Source organism: Octopus sinensis, linkage group LG7 (genome assembly GCF_006345805.1).
Source record: "Octopus sinensis linkage group LG7, ASM634580v1, whole genome shotgun sequence".
In the NCBI taxonomy this organism is placed as follows: domain Eukaryota; kingdom Metazoa; phylum Mollusca; class Cephalopoda; order Octopoda; family Octopodidae; genus Octopus; species Octopus sinensis.
Window position 1 is genome coordinate 105,161,224 of NC_043003.1, and position 16,099 is coordinate 105,177,322.

The 16,099-nt window shown below is 36.3% G+C and overlaps 1 protein-coding gene across 5 annotated transcripts in view; it reads left to right on the forward strand.

Moving 5' to 3' along the window:
• LOC115213791 overlaps positions 1 to 16,099 on the forward strand; it is a 182,545-nt gene that overhangs the window by 58,571 nt on the left and 107,875 nt on the right. For all 5 annotated transcript variants that reach the window (XM_036505052.1, XM_036505054.1, XM_036505051.1 and 2 more), the window contains one exon: positions 11,028 to 11,122. In XM_036505052.1, coding sequence (XP_036360945.1) covers positions 11,028 to 11,122 — 95 coding nt within the window. The remainder of the gene's footprint in view (positions 1 to 11,027; positions 11,123 to 16,099) is intronic.

The window sequence follows — 16,099 nt, forward strand, 5'->3', positions numbered from 1 at the left end:
CCCGAGAAACCCCACCTGGGGTCAATAGAAGAACCCCACAGATCCAGGAATACCTTAGCCACCAAAATCATGAACCTTCGCCCAGTTGTTGTTCTCCTGTCTGCAGGTGCATACTTAGAGTAGGGCTATTCATCTTAAACCTTTTTGACACAGTCACCCATCTTTTCACAATTTGACTAGTAGCACTTTTCTTTCCAAGTTGACAAGAGGAAAGTGTCTTTTTTCAATCCTTTAAGCCTCATCCACCACACAACCCCTTTTGCCATAGCCACTAGACAGAGGAACACTGCCTGCCCTCCCTCATTAAAAGTGGGTCCTGGAGCAATCCTCACTATAGATTTAGCCTAGAGTTGAATTCTAACCACACACGCTAACAGCTGTTCAACATAACTCCACAAACTTGGCAATACTTGGCTGTTGCACAAGTGTGGAATGGTTTCATCATTATGTGTGCATCTTGGACAGTCCTGCCTTGCTTCCATGTTGTAGGATTTATCTCAGACTGGCAGTGCTCTTTGGTAGCACTGCTAGAGATTTCTGGAAGTTATCCATGGTAGTACCAGGCCTGAAAGTCCTTTTAAGTAGACCAGCTTGGGTTTCCCTGAGAACATCATCGCTCATACTTACCACTAGATTTCTATATATTGCTAATGTACAGCTTCCACTAATTGCATTTCCTGAGGGCTGTGAGTGCCTGATGACATTTCAGGTGCCAAGTACCCAATATGTTCTTGACCCAGGACTGCAGCACGGTCAAAAAGATGAACTGAGGAAATGTGTGTCTTACAAACAGAGACCACACCAGCTCACTGTCCAGAAAAATCTGCAAGTGGTGTAACTGCAGCTTGTGTCTGTGCATCAGCAGCTGTGCCATGCCAAGTGTCTTTTAGAGGGTACTGGCAACAAGAAGCAAAAAAGTAAATGCCCCAGTCTGGCCAAACATGGACTGGGGCAAGGAACAAAGTACAACAACAGTCAGGCAGTAAGTTAGGAAGGTGATGTAAACACCTGCCACCTCAGGTACTGTTAATAAAATCAAATCAAATAAAATAAAATAAAACTTGACAGAAAATATTAAAAATTTCCAAAACGCAAAACCCCCACTTAACCTCTCTCTCTTCATTCCTTTTCCCTTTTTCCCTATTTTGTTTTCTAGTTTGTTTTCTTCCTGTTTTTTCCACTTCCTTTCCCCCTGTTTTTGACCTCCTTTTCTTTTCCCTTTCTCCGCCAAGACCTCATATTGCATCCAAAGACAGAAATCCCGTTAATATATATATATATATATATATAATATATATATATATATATATATATATATATATATATATATATATATATATATATATATATATATATTATGTGAAATAGAAAGATGAATAATCTTGTAACCGATACCTTAGTAGCAAAAATCACAGCAGTAAACAGCTGTGTTCAGCTCCATTTCTTCAATCACCAATAATGTTTTTATATATATATATATATAATAAATATTAGGGAATATATCCAAATTTACAGGGAAAAAAAATCAGATTTAGGATTAAATCCAATTTTATAGTAAAATATTATAAAATATTATTTGAGACAAAACCACTATTTTGCAAAACAAACAAGGAAAGACTTAATCAATACATAAAATTTAATAAATAATTTATTAAATTTTATGTATTGATTAAGTCTTTCCTTGTTTGTTTTGCAAAATAGTGGTTTTGTCTCAAATAATATTTTATATATATATATATATATATATATATATATATATATATATATATAGATATATATATTATATATATATATATATATATATATATATTATGTGAAATAGAAAGATGAATAATCTTGTAACCGATACCTTAGTAGCAAAAATCACAGCAGTAAACAGCTGTGTTCAGCTCCATTTCTTCAATTCACCAATAATGTTTTTATATATATATATATAATAAATATTAGGGAATATATCCAAATTTACAGGGAAAAAAAATCAGATTTAGGATTAAATCCAATTTTATAGTAAAATATTATAAAATATTATTTGAGACAAAACCACTATTTTGCAAAACAAACAAGGAAAGACTTAATCAATACATAAAATTTAATAAATAATTTATTAAATTTTATGTATTGATTAAGTCTTTCCTTGTTTGTTTTGCAAAATAGTGGTTTTGTCTCAAATAATATTTTATATATATATATATATATATATATATATATATATATATATATATAGATATATATATTATATATATATATATATATATATATATATTATGTGAAATAGAAAGATGAATAATCTTGTAACCGATACCTTAGTAGCAAAAATCACAGCAGTAAACAGCTGTGTTCAGCTCCATTTCTTCAATTCACCAATAATGTTTTTATATATATATATATAATAAATATTAGGGAATATATCCAAATTTACAGGGAAAAAAAATCAGATTTAGGATTAAATCCAATTTTATAGTAAAATATTATAAAATATTATTTGAGACAAAACCACTATTTTGCAAAACAAACAAGGAAAGACTTAATCAATACATAAAATTTAATAAATAATTATTAAATTTTATGTATTGATTAAGTCTTTCCTTGTTTGTTTTGCAAAATAGTGGTTTTGTCTCAAATAATATTTTATATATATATATATATTATATATATATATATATATATATATATGCATAACTTCCATCAAAAATCTTTACTCGTAACTTGCCTCGTAACATACAGGCTCAACTCCAGGGTAGCCAGAGACTGACTTAAACAAATTATAAAATATTATTTCTCTCTATTATGATATTGAGTACTTTTTCTTCTCACAGTCAACACTAAACGTGTATGTGTGTGTGCATTTATAGATACATATGTATATGTATGTGTGTATGTAAGTATGTATGTATGTATGTATGTATGTATGTATGCATGCATATATATATATACTCATATGCACATACAGAGAGAGAGAGAGAGAGAGAGAGATCTCCATCTGTTTCAACAAGAAGAATTTTTTGCATTACAATGGTGTATATTTGGGCTGTGTTTTTTATAGAGTTCTTGGGCTGTATGATTGCCAAAATCTTAAGCTTGCATTTGCAACCTTAAGAAACAAGGCAAATAATATGTCAAGGATTATATTATCTTTTAGAAAAAATGTGAAATGAAATAACATAAACCTAATTTCTGATATTTGTTTGCACACTTTACATATATTTATTATTCAGTTTTGGAGAAATAAATTTATAAAACATTATAACATAAAATAACATAAAAAGGTAAAAATTTAAGGAGCATGGCACAATTACGTTCAGTGTGAATTTGGTAATTTATGCCAACATAATTCCTTATTTTAGGTATGTTTCCATGAATAAAATACATTTAAAATTCTAACCTGCATACTCAAATATTTGTCGGAAGAGAACTGCCTATTTCTATCATACTTACAGAAAAAAAACACGAAAACATATGGTGCGTGCTTGTGTGTGTGTGTGTGTGTGTGTGTGTGTGTGTGTGTGGGTGTGTGCGTGTGTGATTGTGCATATATATGTGTATGTATATATATATGTACATATGTATGTGTGTGTGTGTGTATTTATAATATACATATACACAACAAATATCCATATATAATAATCCATCTGTTTTCATTTTTTTTCTGTGGGTATATAGAAATAGGCAGTTATGTATCTATACATTTTTGTGAAAACAATATTAACTTGCCAAAATTCTTTAAAAGGAAAAGAATCTAATGTGTTGTTGTTGAGAGGATGAGGGACAAAAGTCAGAGAGAAAAACAAAATCAGAGCTTAAAATATATATTAAATATTGAATTGCAAAACTTATAATTTCAATAACGAAATACATTAGTTTGTTTTTTTAAATTTGTAGTTTCCTATTTTTACTTTTCTTTTTTTATTATTTGATAAAGGGTTGGATAAAGTGCCCTATGGTATATTTTTCCATCTCTTTTAAGTCTCAGTTCACATCTTGCTATTGTCAGTTTTGTCTTTTGTCCTTCCTTACTTGATAAAATAAACTGCTAATCAAGCATTGCAGATTGATATAATTGGTTGTTTCGTTTCTCCAAAATTTCTTCCCTTATACCTACATTAGAAATTTAGCATTTAATTTTTTTTTGTTCATAATTTTATATTCTTTTCTGTCTGTTTATCAAAATTCAATAAGTGTTTGGTTAGGCACAAGCATGGCTGTGTGGTTTAGAAGCTCATTTTGCTACCACGGGTCCAATCTTACTGCAATCTTTCAGGTTCAATCTTACTGCATGACACCTTGGGCAAGTGTCTTCTACCTAAGCTTTGTGAAATTGTGTAGAAGCTTATCACACACACACACAAATACATATGTGTATTTTGTGACCCTATCCTCTGTTGCTTGTCAACTGGTATTGGTTTCTTTACATCCTTGTAACTTAGTGGTTCAGCCTAAGAGACCAATAGAATAAGTATCACACTTGGAATATAAATGGTAAGAGTTGACTGTTCAGTTAGACTCTTTATGACAATGCTTCAGCATGGCAGCAGATTGGCATAAGTAAAAGGTAAGACAGAAGGTAAAAAACTTGCTTAAGAAATCCCATTTGTATTTCTGAAAAATATTGGGGAAAAAAATTACTACTAACCCCCCCCCCCCACACACACACACCTGTGTTGGTGACATGTAAAAAGCACCATCTAAACATGGCCAATGACAGTACCCAATGACTGGCCCCTGTGCTGTTGGAACGTAAAAAGCACCCACTACACTCTTGGAGTGGTTGGCATTAGGAATGGCATCCAGCTGTAGAAACCTTGCCAGATCAGATTGGAGCCTGGTGCAGCCGCTGGCTTGCCAGTCCTCAGTCAAACCGTCCAACCCATGCCAGCATAGAAAGTGGAAGTTAAACGATGATGATGATGTTAAATTATTTAAGGGTTTTTATTTTAAATTATTCTGGATTTTTTTCTACTCAGAATATGCACCAAATTAAAAATTTGACATAATTCTTTACTTCTGAACTGTTGCTTCAATGAGCATCCTTATATTTTTAACCACACGTGAAAAACAACATTAGAGTGTGGTCGTTGCCCTTGCCACCGGACTGACTCCCATGCAGGTTGCATGTAAAAAACACCTTTTGAGCATGATCATTGCCAGAACCGCCTGACTGGCCTTTGTGCCGGTGGCACGTAAAAGCACCCACTACACTCTCGGAGTGGTTGGTGATAGGAAAGGCATCCAGCTGCAGAAACTTTGCCAGATCAGATTGGTGCCTGGAGCAGCCTCTGGTTCACCAGTCCTCAATCAAACCATCCAACCCATGCCAGCATGGAAAGCAGACGTTAAACGATGATGATGATGATGGTGATGATGATGATGAATCCATATCAAACATTCTGAATTATCCATAATGATTTCATTGTTATTAATCTTACTAATCCCCATTGTCATCATCCTTGTTTTAACATCCACTTTTCCATACTTACATGGGTTAGACAGAGATCATTGAGACAGATTTTCTACAGTTCAATACCCCTCCAATTGCCAACCCTCACCTGTTTCCAAGCAAGGTGATATTTCCCTTTGTCCAGATATATTTATGCAGAATTATTGGAAATGAACAACACCTCTTGTATGGTAGTGAGACTCATTTACAACTATCGTGTGATGTGAAGACAAGGAGACACAAACACACACACATACACACTCAAACACACACACATACACACTCAAACACACATATACATTGGATAGGCTTCTTTCAATTTCCGCTGACCAAATCCACTCACAAAGCTTTGGTTGGCCCAGGGCTGTAGTAAAAAACACTTGCCCAAGGTATTGTGCTGTGGGACTGAACACAAAAGTATGGAGTTGAGAAGCCAACTTCTTACCACACAGCCACACATGCATCTAGATCGTATTAATTCTATCACACTGTTATGTTCATTATTTGAAGCTAGCATGTGATGAGAAATAAATCTGAAATTTGGGGTATTTTTATATTTCTTAACACATTTATGCTGCACTGCATGCTTCTCTGAGATTAACTGTGCAGTATAAGATAGGAACCGTGCCAATTTTCTGCTAGATATGCTGAAGCTAGAATAATTTTAGTCTTGCTTGTGGTCACAGATGTTCAGGAAATATGTCTTGAAGTCTGACATTATGATTAATATGACAAAATACAAACTGTATACAGAAATTCATTAATTCTAGCAGCTTATTACTAATTCTGAATTTAAAATAGATCTTCATTGAAATATTGACATTAAGTATTATGATAATTTTATTTTAGATCTAGATAGGTGCAGACCCTCCAAGATTAAAAAAGGAAAGAGAGTAAGAAGGAGGGGAGAGAGAAAGAAAGAGGAAGAATTTTATCTTTCAGTGTTTACTGATGTAAACAATGTTTACATTTGTTTACTCGCAAATGTTAAAAATATATTTGTTTAATACGGAATTTGTTGATGTTTTAAATTTGATCTTGTATTTATGGATTTTCAAGTGTCATTTTTCTATTCAGCCAGAAAAATTGTTTCAATTTAATCATTTTTGAAAACCTCAGTAATAATTCATTAAAACTAAACTTAAATTCTTGAAAGGTCTTTTGTTTAAAATATAGTTGAAGTTCTTTTTGCAAGTTGATGGTTGTAGGAAAAACATGAGCAGGGAAGAAATTATAGAGGGATGTCATTTTAAAAAGGAAGGACTGGGAATATGAGTGACAAATGTTGGATGAGAACAAGTCAGTAGTACCTGAATCAAAATGATATGAGACCAGCCAGTATCAAAAAGACACTATAAAAATTATAGAAATGATAGAGGATACATACTGCCTTCATTTTTTATACCTGCTTTCCATGCTTGCATGGATTGGGTAGTTTGACAGGAGCTGGCATATCAGAAGATTTTGCCAAGTTCTGTTGTCTGCTTTAGCATGGTTTCTACAGCTTGATGCCCTTCCTAAAACCAACCACTTTACAGAGTGTACTGGGTGCTTTTTATGTGGCACCAGCACTAGTGAGGTTACTGAGTAACTTGAAAGACAAGACCCCTCAATAGAGAGGGGAGTAGTATTGAGGGAGATGGCTTCATGTTAGATGTTGGGAGATTGAAGTATGATAGAGGGATGGGAACAGGTGTCTTACAGTAGAAAAGATACATAGTTACCCCAGTTGGAGAAGAGAGAAGATAGTGGTGAAGATGTCAGGGCACACCCTCAAGTTAAATGAAATTATGTTGTCATCAGATCACATCCAGAGTGAAACAAGAAATTTCTGCTTACTCTGCACAACAAATTTTCACCCAAATATTTGTTCAACTCACAACTACTGAATTTCAATAATCTGGTTCTGATTTAAATTCACTGAGGTGATTGATTGACTGATTGATTGGTTAATATTCTTATTATTATTGCTATAAAGCTATGTTAACTTGTCACTACAACTTAAAATCATTCATTTCTTTAATCTACTTTAGTGATTTCATACCAACTTTTAAAACTCTATGGTATAAAATGTTCAAAGAATTACTTCACAAACTACTAAAATCAGACCCACTTTCTACGTTGTATTTTTAATAAATAAAAATTTAAGAGTTGTCTCCCTTACCTTTCTGAACCAGAATTGATCATTATGTTCCTGGTGTCACCATAAATGTAATTGTGATTAAAGTTTCTTGACCCACAACACTAGAGTATATTAGCACTGGCTGTACCAGTTCCTCACTAAAACATTGAAGATATATTTTTTTAGTTTCAGAAATGGCCAACTGTAAATTAATTTCTTGTGAAGTTACATTATGTTCATGTGGTAAGTAGCTTGCTTAACAACCACATGGTCCCGGGTTCAGTCCCACTGCGTGGCACCTTGGGCAAGTGTCTACTACTATAGCCTCATGCGAACCAAAGCCTTGTGGGTGGATTTGGTAGACAGAAACTGAAAGAAACCCATCATATATATATATATATATATATTTATATGAAATACAAAATGGGACAAGAACGCAAAACATTCAGACAGTTAGGTAATACAAAAAGGGGACAACAAAACATCCAGATAGACGATACAAAGAAAACAAGGACCGGTTGAAGTTTTCTTTCCTCAGTCAAATACCAGATTATCTTTGCAATTTTGGCTGATTATACTTGAGATTGCTCCAATCTGGCCAGCCCCAAGGAAAAACTAAGCTAAGACCATTAGATTCCTTGGAAGAAAGCAGCGAATGTATACAAAAACTAGGACAGAAAAAAAAAAATGGACATTATGTGTGTGTGTGCGTGTGTGTCTGTGTTTGTCTACCCACCATTGCTTGACAACCGATGCTGGTGTGTTTGCATCCCTGTGGCTTGGCAGTTCGGCTGGAGAGATTGATAGAATAAGTGCTGGGTTTACAAGGAGTAAGTCCTAGGAGTTGATTTGTTCAACTAAAGGTGGTGCTCCAGTATGGCCACAGTCAAATGACTGAAGTAAGTAAAAGAATAAAAGAATACAACTCTATGCAGATTTCTTATGTTGACACATGACCTTAGACAGGAAAAGAGATTCTGTGATGTTCATTCCTCTTTTCCAAATGCATTAATCTAATGAAGGATTCCAGTTTATAATCAAAACTAGGTTGTGGGTTCAATTTGTCATGAACTTGCTTCTACTCAACAGTGCTTGTCTATTAATTAGATGTAGAGTCAGTGGTTAAGAAGCTCACTTTTCAGCCATGTGGTTTGGGGTTCAAGCCCACTGTGCAGCACCTTGGACAAGTTTCTTCTGCTATAGTCCCTGGCTAGCCAACACCTTGTGATTGAATTTAGCAGATGGAAACTGTGGAAACCTATCATGTGTATGTATGTGTGTGCGTGTGTTTGTGCTTATCCCTACCCCATACCTATTTCTTTATTACCCACAAGAGGCTAAACATAGAGGAGACAAACATGGACAGACATAGGTATTAAGTCGATTATATCGACCCCAGTGCTTAACTGGTACTTAATTTATCGAAATCGAAAGGATGAAAGGCAAAGTCGACCTCGGCGGAATTTGAACTCACAACGTAACGGCAGCCGAAATACTGCTAAGCATTTCGCCCGACGTGCTAACGATTCTGCTAGCTCGCCGCCTTACCATACCATCTGACAGCCAGTGTTGGTTTGTTGATGTTCCCTACCTCCATAACTTAGCTATTTAATAAGAGAGTCTGATAGAATAAGTATCAGGCTTTAAAAAGTGAGTATTGGAGTTGATTTGTCAACTACCCTTCAAAGCAGTACTCCAGCATGGCCACAGGCCAATGACTGAAAGATGCAAAAGATATAAAATAAAAGATTTTTGAAGTTAAAATATAATTTTATTGTTTAAATAGGCACAGTAGTGGCTGTGTGGTAAGTAGCTTGTTTACCAACCACATGGTTCCGGGTTCAGTCCCACTGCGTGGCACCTTGGGCAAGTGTCTTCTACTATAGCCTCGGGCCGACCAAAGCCTTGTGAGTGGATTTGGTAGACGGAAACTGAAAGAAGCCTGTTGTATATATGTATATATATATATATATGTGTGTGTGTCTGTGTTTGTCCCCCTAGCATTGCTTGACAACTGATGCTGGTGTGTTTACGTCCCCGTTACCTAGCGGTTCGGCAAAAGAGACCGATAGAATAAGTACTGGGCCTACAAAAGAATAAGTCCCGGGGTCGAGTTGCTCGATTAAAGGCGGTGCTCCAGCATGGCCGCAGTCAAATGACTGAAACAAGTAAAAGAGTAAATACTAAGCAATAACCATGAACAAATATTTGTTTTTCATTTTACATTCATTTAAACAAAAGCATCTTGATAAGAAATAAATGACATTCAGAATTTATTTATTTTTTTTTAAATAAAATCATGGTGAATAATTCTTTCCTTTCATGTCTTTCATTCATTAAGCTATTTGAACTCGTTTAGAGATTGTATTATTTGCAAATCTTGACAAAGTATAATCAGACACCACTAACAAATAACAGAACTATAAATGGTGATTCCAAAATACATTAAAATAATTCAGAAATGTAAATAAAATTGGTATGTAATCTGTGTATTAAAACATTAATTTTCTGTTAAATTATTTCGTATTTAAAAATGGTCCTTTGTAAAGAAGCACTGGAACACATTTCTTTGTCTTGATAGCCATATGGGAGTTAGACTGTATGTAATACTTATCCAAAATATACAAAAATACCTTGCATCTCATTAACATGTGGCAATACTTAAAAATATGCTTTAAAAACAAAAAATCTTGTTCTTTTTACTCTTATTTATCATGTCATGTTTTCAAAAGTGAATGTGTATTGTATCCAAATCTGTATTGAATGCAACTCATTCAATTAATTAAATATTTGCATGTAAAAAGCATCATCTGAACATGGCCAATACCAGTACCCCATGACTGGCCCTTGTGCCGGTGGCATGTAAAAAGCTCTATCTGAATGTGGTTGAAGCCAGGTCCGCCTGACTGGATCCTGTGCCGGTGGCACATTAAAAGTACCCTCTACACTCTCAGAGTGATTGGCATTAGGAAGGGCATCTAGCTGTCAAAACCTTACCAGATCAGATTGAAGCCTGGTTCAGCCGCTGGCTCTCCAAACCTCAGTGAACCCGTCCAACCCATGACAGCATAGAAAATGAACATTATACAATGATGATGATGATGATGATTTTCCAAAAAATCAGTCAACTAGCTGGAGAAATCACACCTCATTATCTTAAACAGAATAGACACATTGGTTAATGAAGTTGATTGTAATGTCTTTGAACAGAGGTCTTCCAGGACTAAACAACAACTTAATTGTTATTGATGCAATATAAATTGTTTCAGAGATAATGAGAAGTTTTATTTTAAGCATTTAGACATTGCTAATTTCATGCATATTATTATCTCAAATTCACAAAGCTTTTCTTTTTAGATATGATTTTCAAAAAGAATTGATGTTTGTTCATTTCTTTTATGTTTCTGCTTTGAATTTTTGTTTTATTCATTTATTCATTTATTTATTAAATATTTACATTTATAATTTCAGCTGAGCGGAAAACTTCTCTTGGGAAAGAATGGCACCCAAGATGTCTACGTTGTGACCAATGTGATAAAGTTTTAGCACCAGGTCAACATGCTGAAGTAAGTTCAGAGAATTTCTTTGAAGAATTTTAATGCCATTGATACAGTGTCTATGTTTGCTTAATTACCTTATGTTGCTTGGGGAACCTGTACACCCCCGTGATTGGCTAAGTGAACTATACTAGTTAGTATAAATGAGCATGTGCAGAAGAATCTCAGAAGAGTGTCATATATGCTGTCATAGTGTACAGGTCGTAGGAATTATTGAATAGAGATATCGTGGAGTGCTTGTTGAAGATACACAGTTGGAGAGTAATAAGAGAACATCAAAACCGTTTGATATTATAACAGTTCAGATATAACAGTGACGACAAGAAGTCGTATGTCATATCACCTTAATTAATCATTTCTGCTCTAAGCACAAGGCTTGAAGTTTTGGGGAGGGAGCAAGTTGATTACATCAGCCCCAGTGCTCAACCGGTATCTATTTCAATGACGCTGAAAGGATGAAAGGCAAAGTCAACCTCAGCAGCATTTGAACTCAGAATGCAATGACAAATGAAATGCCATTAAGCATTTTCTTTGGAGTGCTAATGGTTCTGCCAGCTTACCTTAATTAATAGAATGGTAAATAGCTAATACTGAAATGAATGTAGGGAACCAGAGGCCTTAGGGTGGCCCTCTTTGTTGTCTGAGCATTTTGATTCTTAATGTTTTTGAGAATCACTTTGCATTTCATCTTTTTTGTGATGAGAAAATAAGTACCAGTAATTCTACTGGGTGAAAGATTAGATAAAGAACAAAGAAATTACTGATGTAAGTATAATCATTTATCTTTTACTTATTTCAGTAATTGGACTGCAACTCTGCTGGGGCACCATCTTGAAGAGTTTCAGCTGAATAGGTCACTCCCAGGCCTTATTCAAAGTCTAGTACTTATTCTATTGGTCTCTTTTGCTGACCAGCTAAGTTACATGGACACAAACAAACCAACACCAGTTATCAGATGGTGATGGAGGGACAAACACAAATACAAAGACACACACAATGAGCTTCCACACAGTTTCCATTTGCCTAACTCACTCAGAAGGCATTGGTCAGTTCAGGGATGTAGTAGAAAACACTTGCCCACCGTGCTACAGAGTAGGACTGAACTCAAAATCACATGGTCACAAAGTGAGCTTCCTAACCTCACAGCCACGTCTGTGCTTAAGTAGAGATATATGTATAAATAGTAGCAGACTGAAATAAGTAGTAAGGTTGATATTATTGACTAAAGCCACAACCACTATGCCCCAGCTTGGCCACAGTCCAGTGACTGAAACCAATGAAACAATACAAGGATAGAAGAGCAGCTGGTTGTTTACCATATTTGATGATATAAAAGACACATGAGCATAAAAGACACCCTCCAATTCCATCATCATCGTCGTCATCGTCATCATCATTTAACATCTGTTTTCCCTACTGGCATGGGTCGGACGGCTTCACAGGAGCTGGCAAGCCAGAGAGCAACACCAGGCTCCAATTGTCTGTTTTGGCATGGTTTCTGTGCCAAAACAGAATGTTCTGAGTGCTTTATACATAGCACCAGCCTATTCCAATTTTAGCACTGCATATTCAGGAAAAGAAGTTTTTTTCTAGCATTAATGCATATATTATAGGCCCATGTTCACATATAGGACCCAGGGTGATGTTCTCGAGACATTTGTGGGGAGGTGGAAGTGCCTTCAAGTATTGTATTTTATTCTTGTTGTTCCAACCAACACCTAATTAACCCTCTTTAACTCATTTAAATGATAGTTTCTACAAGTTCTTTGTGTTGTTATTAATCTCTCACAAGTCTTCATCTTAATTAATTCTTCCACATTTTGTGAATTTTACAAAATCCAATGATATAAATTATTTTGTTTCTAGCTTTCCTTCTCTCACTCTCTCTTGCTCTCTCTCTCTCTCTATCTCTTATTTTTTCTCTCTCTCTGACTTTCAGTCACTCTCTTTCTTTCTGTCTGACTTTCTCTGAGCATCAAGTTCTCTTTCTTCCTCTCTGTCTGTCTCTCACTCACTCTGTCCTTTATGCTCTCTCTTTGCTATTTTTCATTGTTACTCATACTCTCTTGCTCTCTCTCTCTCTCTCTTTCTAACTTACTCTCTCTTTTGTCTCCACCTTCCTTGATCTCCTTCTAACTCTCCTTATCCTCTCCTGCCATTTTCTATTCTCTCTCCTCCTCTCTCTCTCTCTCCATATTATACACTCTATTGCCCTCTCTCTCTCTCTTTCTCTCTCTCTTTCTCTAACTACCTCTAACTTACTCTCCCTTTTGCCTCCACCTTCCATGATCTCCTTCTACCTCTCCTTGTCCTCTCCCTCACTTTTCTCCTCTTTCTCTCTCTCTCTCTCTCTCTCTCTCTCTCCATATTATACACTCTCTTACCCTCTCACTTTTATACTCTTTCACACATCCATGTGATTTTAGCAGGGAAATAATTTCTGTTCCATCAAGGTTTCAGCCACAAATGTTAAAGTTATTAATGTTGACAACAGCAAGATAATAAATTACAGGTTTAGGAGAAGAAGACTCGTCGTGTGAGAGTATTCGTTTCCCACAGTGAAATCTTACGTATCCTCTGTGTGTTAGGTTTTTGCTGGACATTGTCTGACCCATTGCCATCATGGAACACGAACATTAAATGATGAGGATGACGATGAGGAGGATAGCATTGAAATTCCATCAATTCACTCTCACCCTCTCCACTCCTCTCTCTTCTTGTTGATGCATATGTGCATGCACACACACACACATACACACACACACACACACATTCTCTCTCTCTCTCTCTCTCTCCCTCCTTCCCTCCCTCCTCTTCCTATTGAGGCATGCACACACACATATGCACACCTGCACATACACACACAAACTTTCTCCCTTTTTCTCTCTCCTTCACTCTACACCTCTCTCTCCGTCTTTTCTTCCTATCAATGCATGTACATACACACACACACACACACACACTCACAACTTTTCTGTCTGTCTGTCTGTCTCTCTCTCTCTCTCTCTCTCTCTCTCTCTCTCTCTCTCTTTCCTTGCACTTCCCATTGGACTGGGGTGTCACCCTGAAGGTTTCTTAGGTGGCTATATTAACTCCAGGATTTTCTATGTTATTTACTTTATCGAACTTGCAGCAGGATGAAAACCAAAGTCAACAAAGTATAAAGGAACGAATGATATGGATTAAATGCCACAAGGATTTTCATCACAACACCCATATGCACACAACAGATTACCTCACAGTTTCCATTTATCAAACTTCACTCACCAAGCTTTTATTTGGCCCTCTCCCTATAAATAAAAGAGATTTTCCAAAGTGCCATACATTGGAATTGAACCTGGTGCCACATTATTGCAAACCACACAGCTATGCCTGTGTGCATAATGTGTGTGTAATATATGTTATATAATATACATGATACTCATATCATATGTATTTAATCTTGCTCCGAAATTAGCCTCTCAGGGGCCTCTTCAGCAGCTTTGGATGAAGATCAAGCTGACTAGTTTTGGTGTTATTTAACCCTTTTATAAACATATTTCTGTTGAAATTCATTGCCTTTTTGCAATTAATTCTGAAAATAGCAAAGAATTTAGTGAAATAACTTTGTCATTTTTAAGCTGTATTTGGAGCATAAATGAACGTGAAATTTTGATGGGAGGTTTTAATTTAAATCACATTAAAATAGGAAGCTTGTACCAAAGACCTGGAGGTTGGTATTAAAAGGGACAACAATTCATTAGGATTCATTCACATTTCCCTTGTAAACTGCCGATAAGAGTAGTGGAAGGCGACTCATTAAATTGCGATCAATACAGCTCATTTACATAATGGTGAGAGGTTCATTGCCTGACAGTAAACACAGTGTGGATTCAGGGTTAGTAGATCAATTTCATAAAAAATAGCACAATTAGCTATCAGTGACTCCTCTCCCTGCCTTTGTTCCCCCCTCACTGTAGAGACCCCTCTGTCCATCTGACACCCACCTCTGTCACTGTAAACGCCCTCTGCCACTCTGCAGATCATATCCATATTTGGTTGATCTAACAGTCAGTTTATTATGCTGCTGCCCTTTTCCCTTTCCATCCTGCCATTCATCACCTCCTCCTTGAGCCATTCCTACTTCTCTTTCATCTTCCCCTCCCCCATACTGATATCTACCATTGATATCTACCAAACCCCACCTTGGTTCCATTTACTACATCCACTTCTCTCCCCATCTCTAACCATGTGTCATTCTTCTCACCCACCCACCTGTCCCAATCCTCTGTATTCTATGTTATATTCACCTTATTGTAACTTGTGAGTATGCTCTAACACGTCCTCACCACCATCATTGTTTTCATCATCATCATCATCATCATCATCATCATCATCATTTAACGTCCGTTTTCCATGCTAGCATGGTTTGGATGGTTCAACTGGGGTCTGGCAAGCCAGGAGACTGCACCAGGCTCCAGTCTGATCTGGCAGTGTTTCTACAGCTGGATGCCCTTCCTGACACCAACCACTCTGTGAGTGTAGTGGGTGCTTTTTATGTGGGACCAGCACAGGGGCCAGAGGAGGCTGGCATCAACCACGATTGGATGGTGCTTTTTACATGCCACTGACACAGGGATCACAACTACAATTTCTATTTGATTTTCATTTTGATGTTGTTGATGTACTTGACTCAATAGGTCCCCTCAAGCACAGCATGTTGCCCTATGATCCAAGGTACTTTTGAATGGGCTGGGGCTGGTTATGCGAAACTGGTGTAGGAAACAGCCATGAACTCACTTTATTTGCCAGGTCTTTGCAGTCACAGCATATCTCCAGAGGTCTCGATCTTTCATCATTGCCTCTGTGAGGCCCAATGTTCAAAGGTCATGCTTCACCACCTCATTCCATGTCTTCCTGGGTCTACTTCTACCCCGGATTCCTTCAACTGTTTGGGAGTGGCACTTCTTCACACAGCTGTCTTCATCCATCCCTAGTACAAGACCA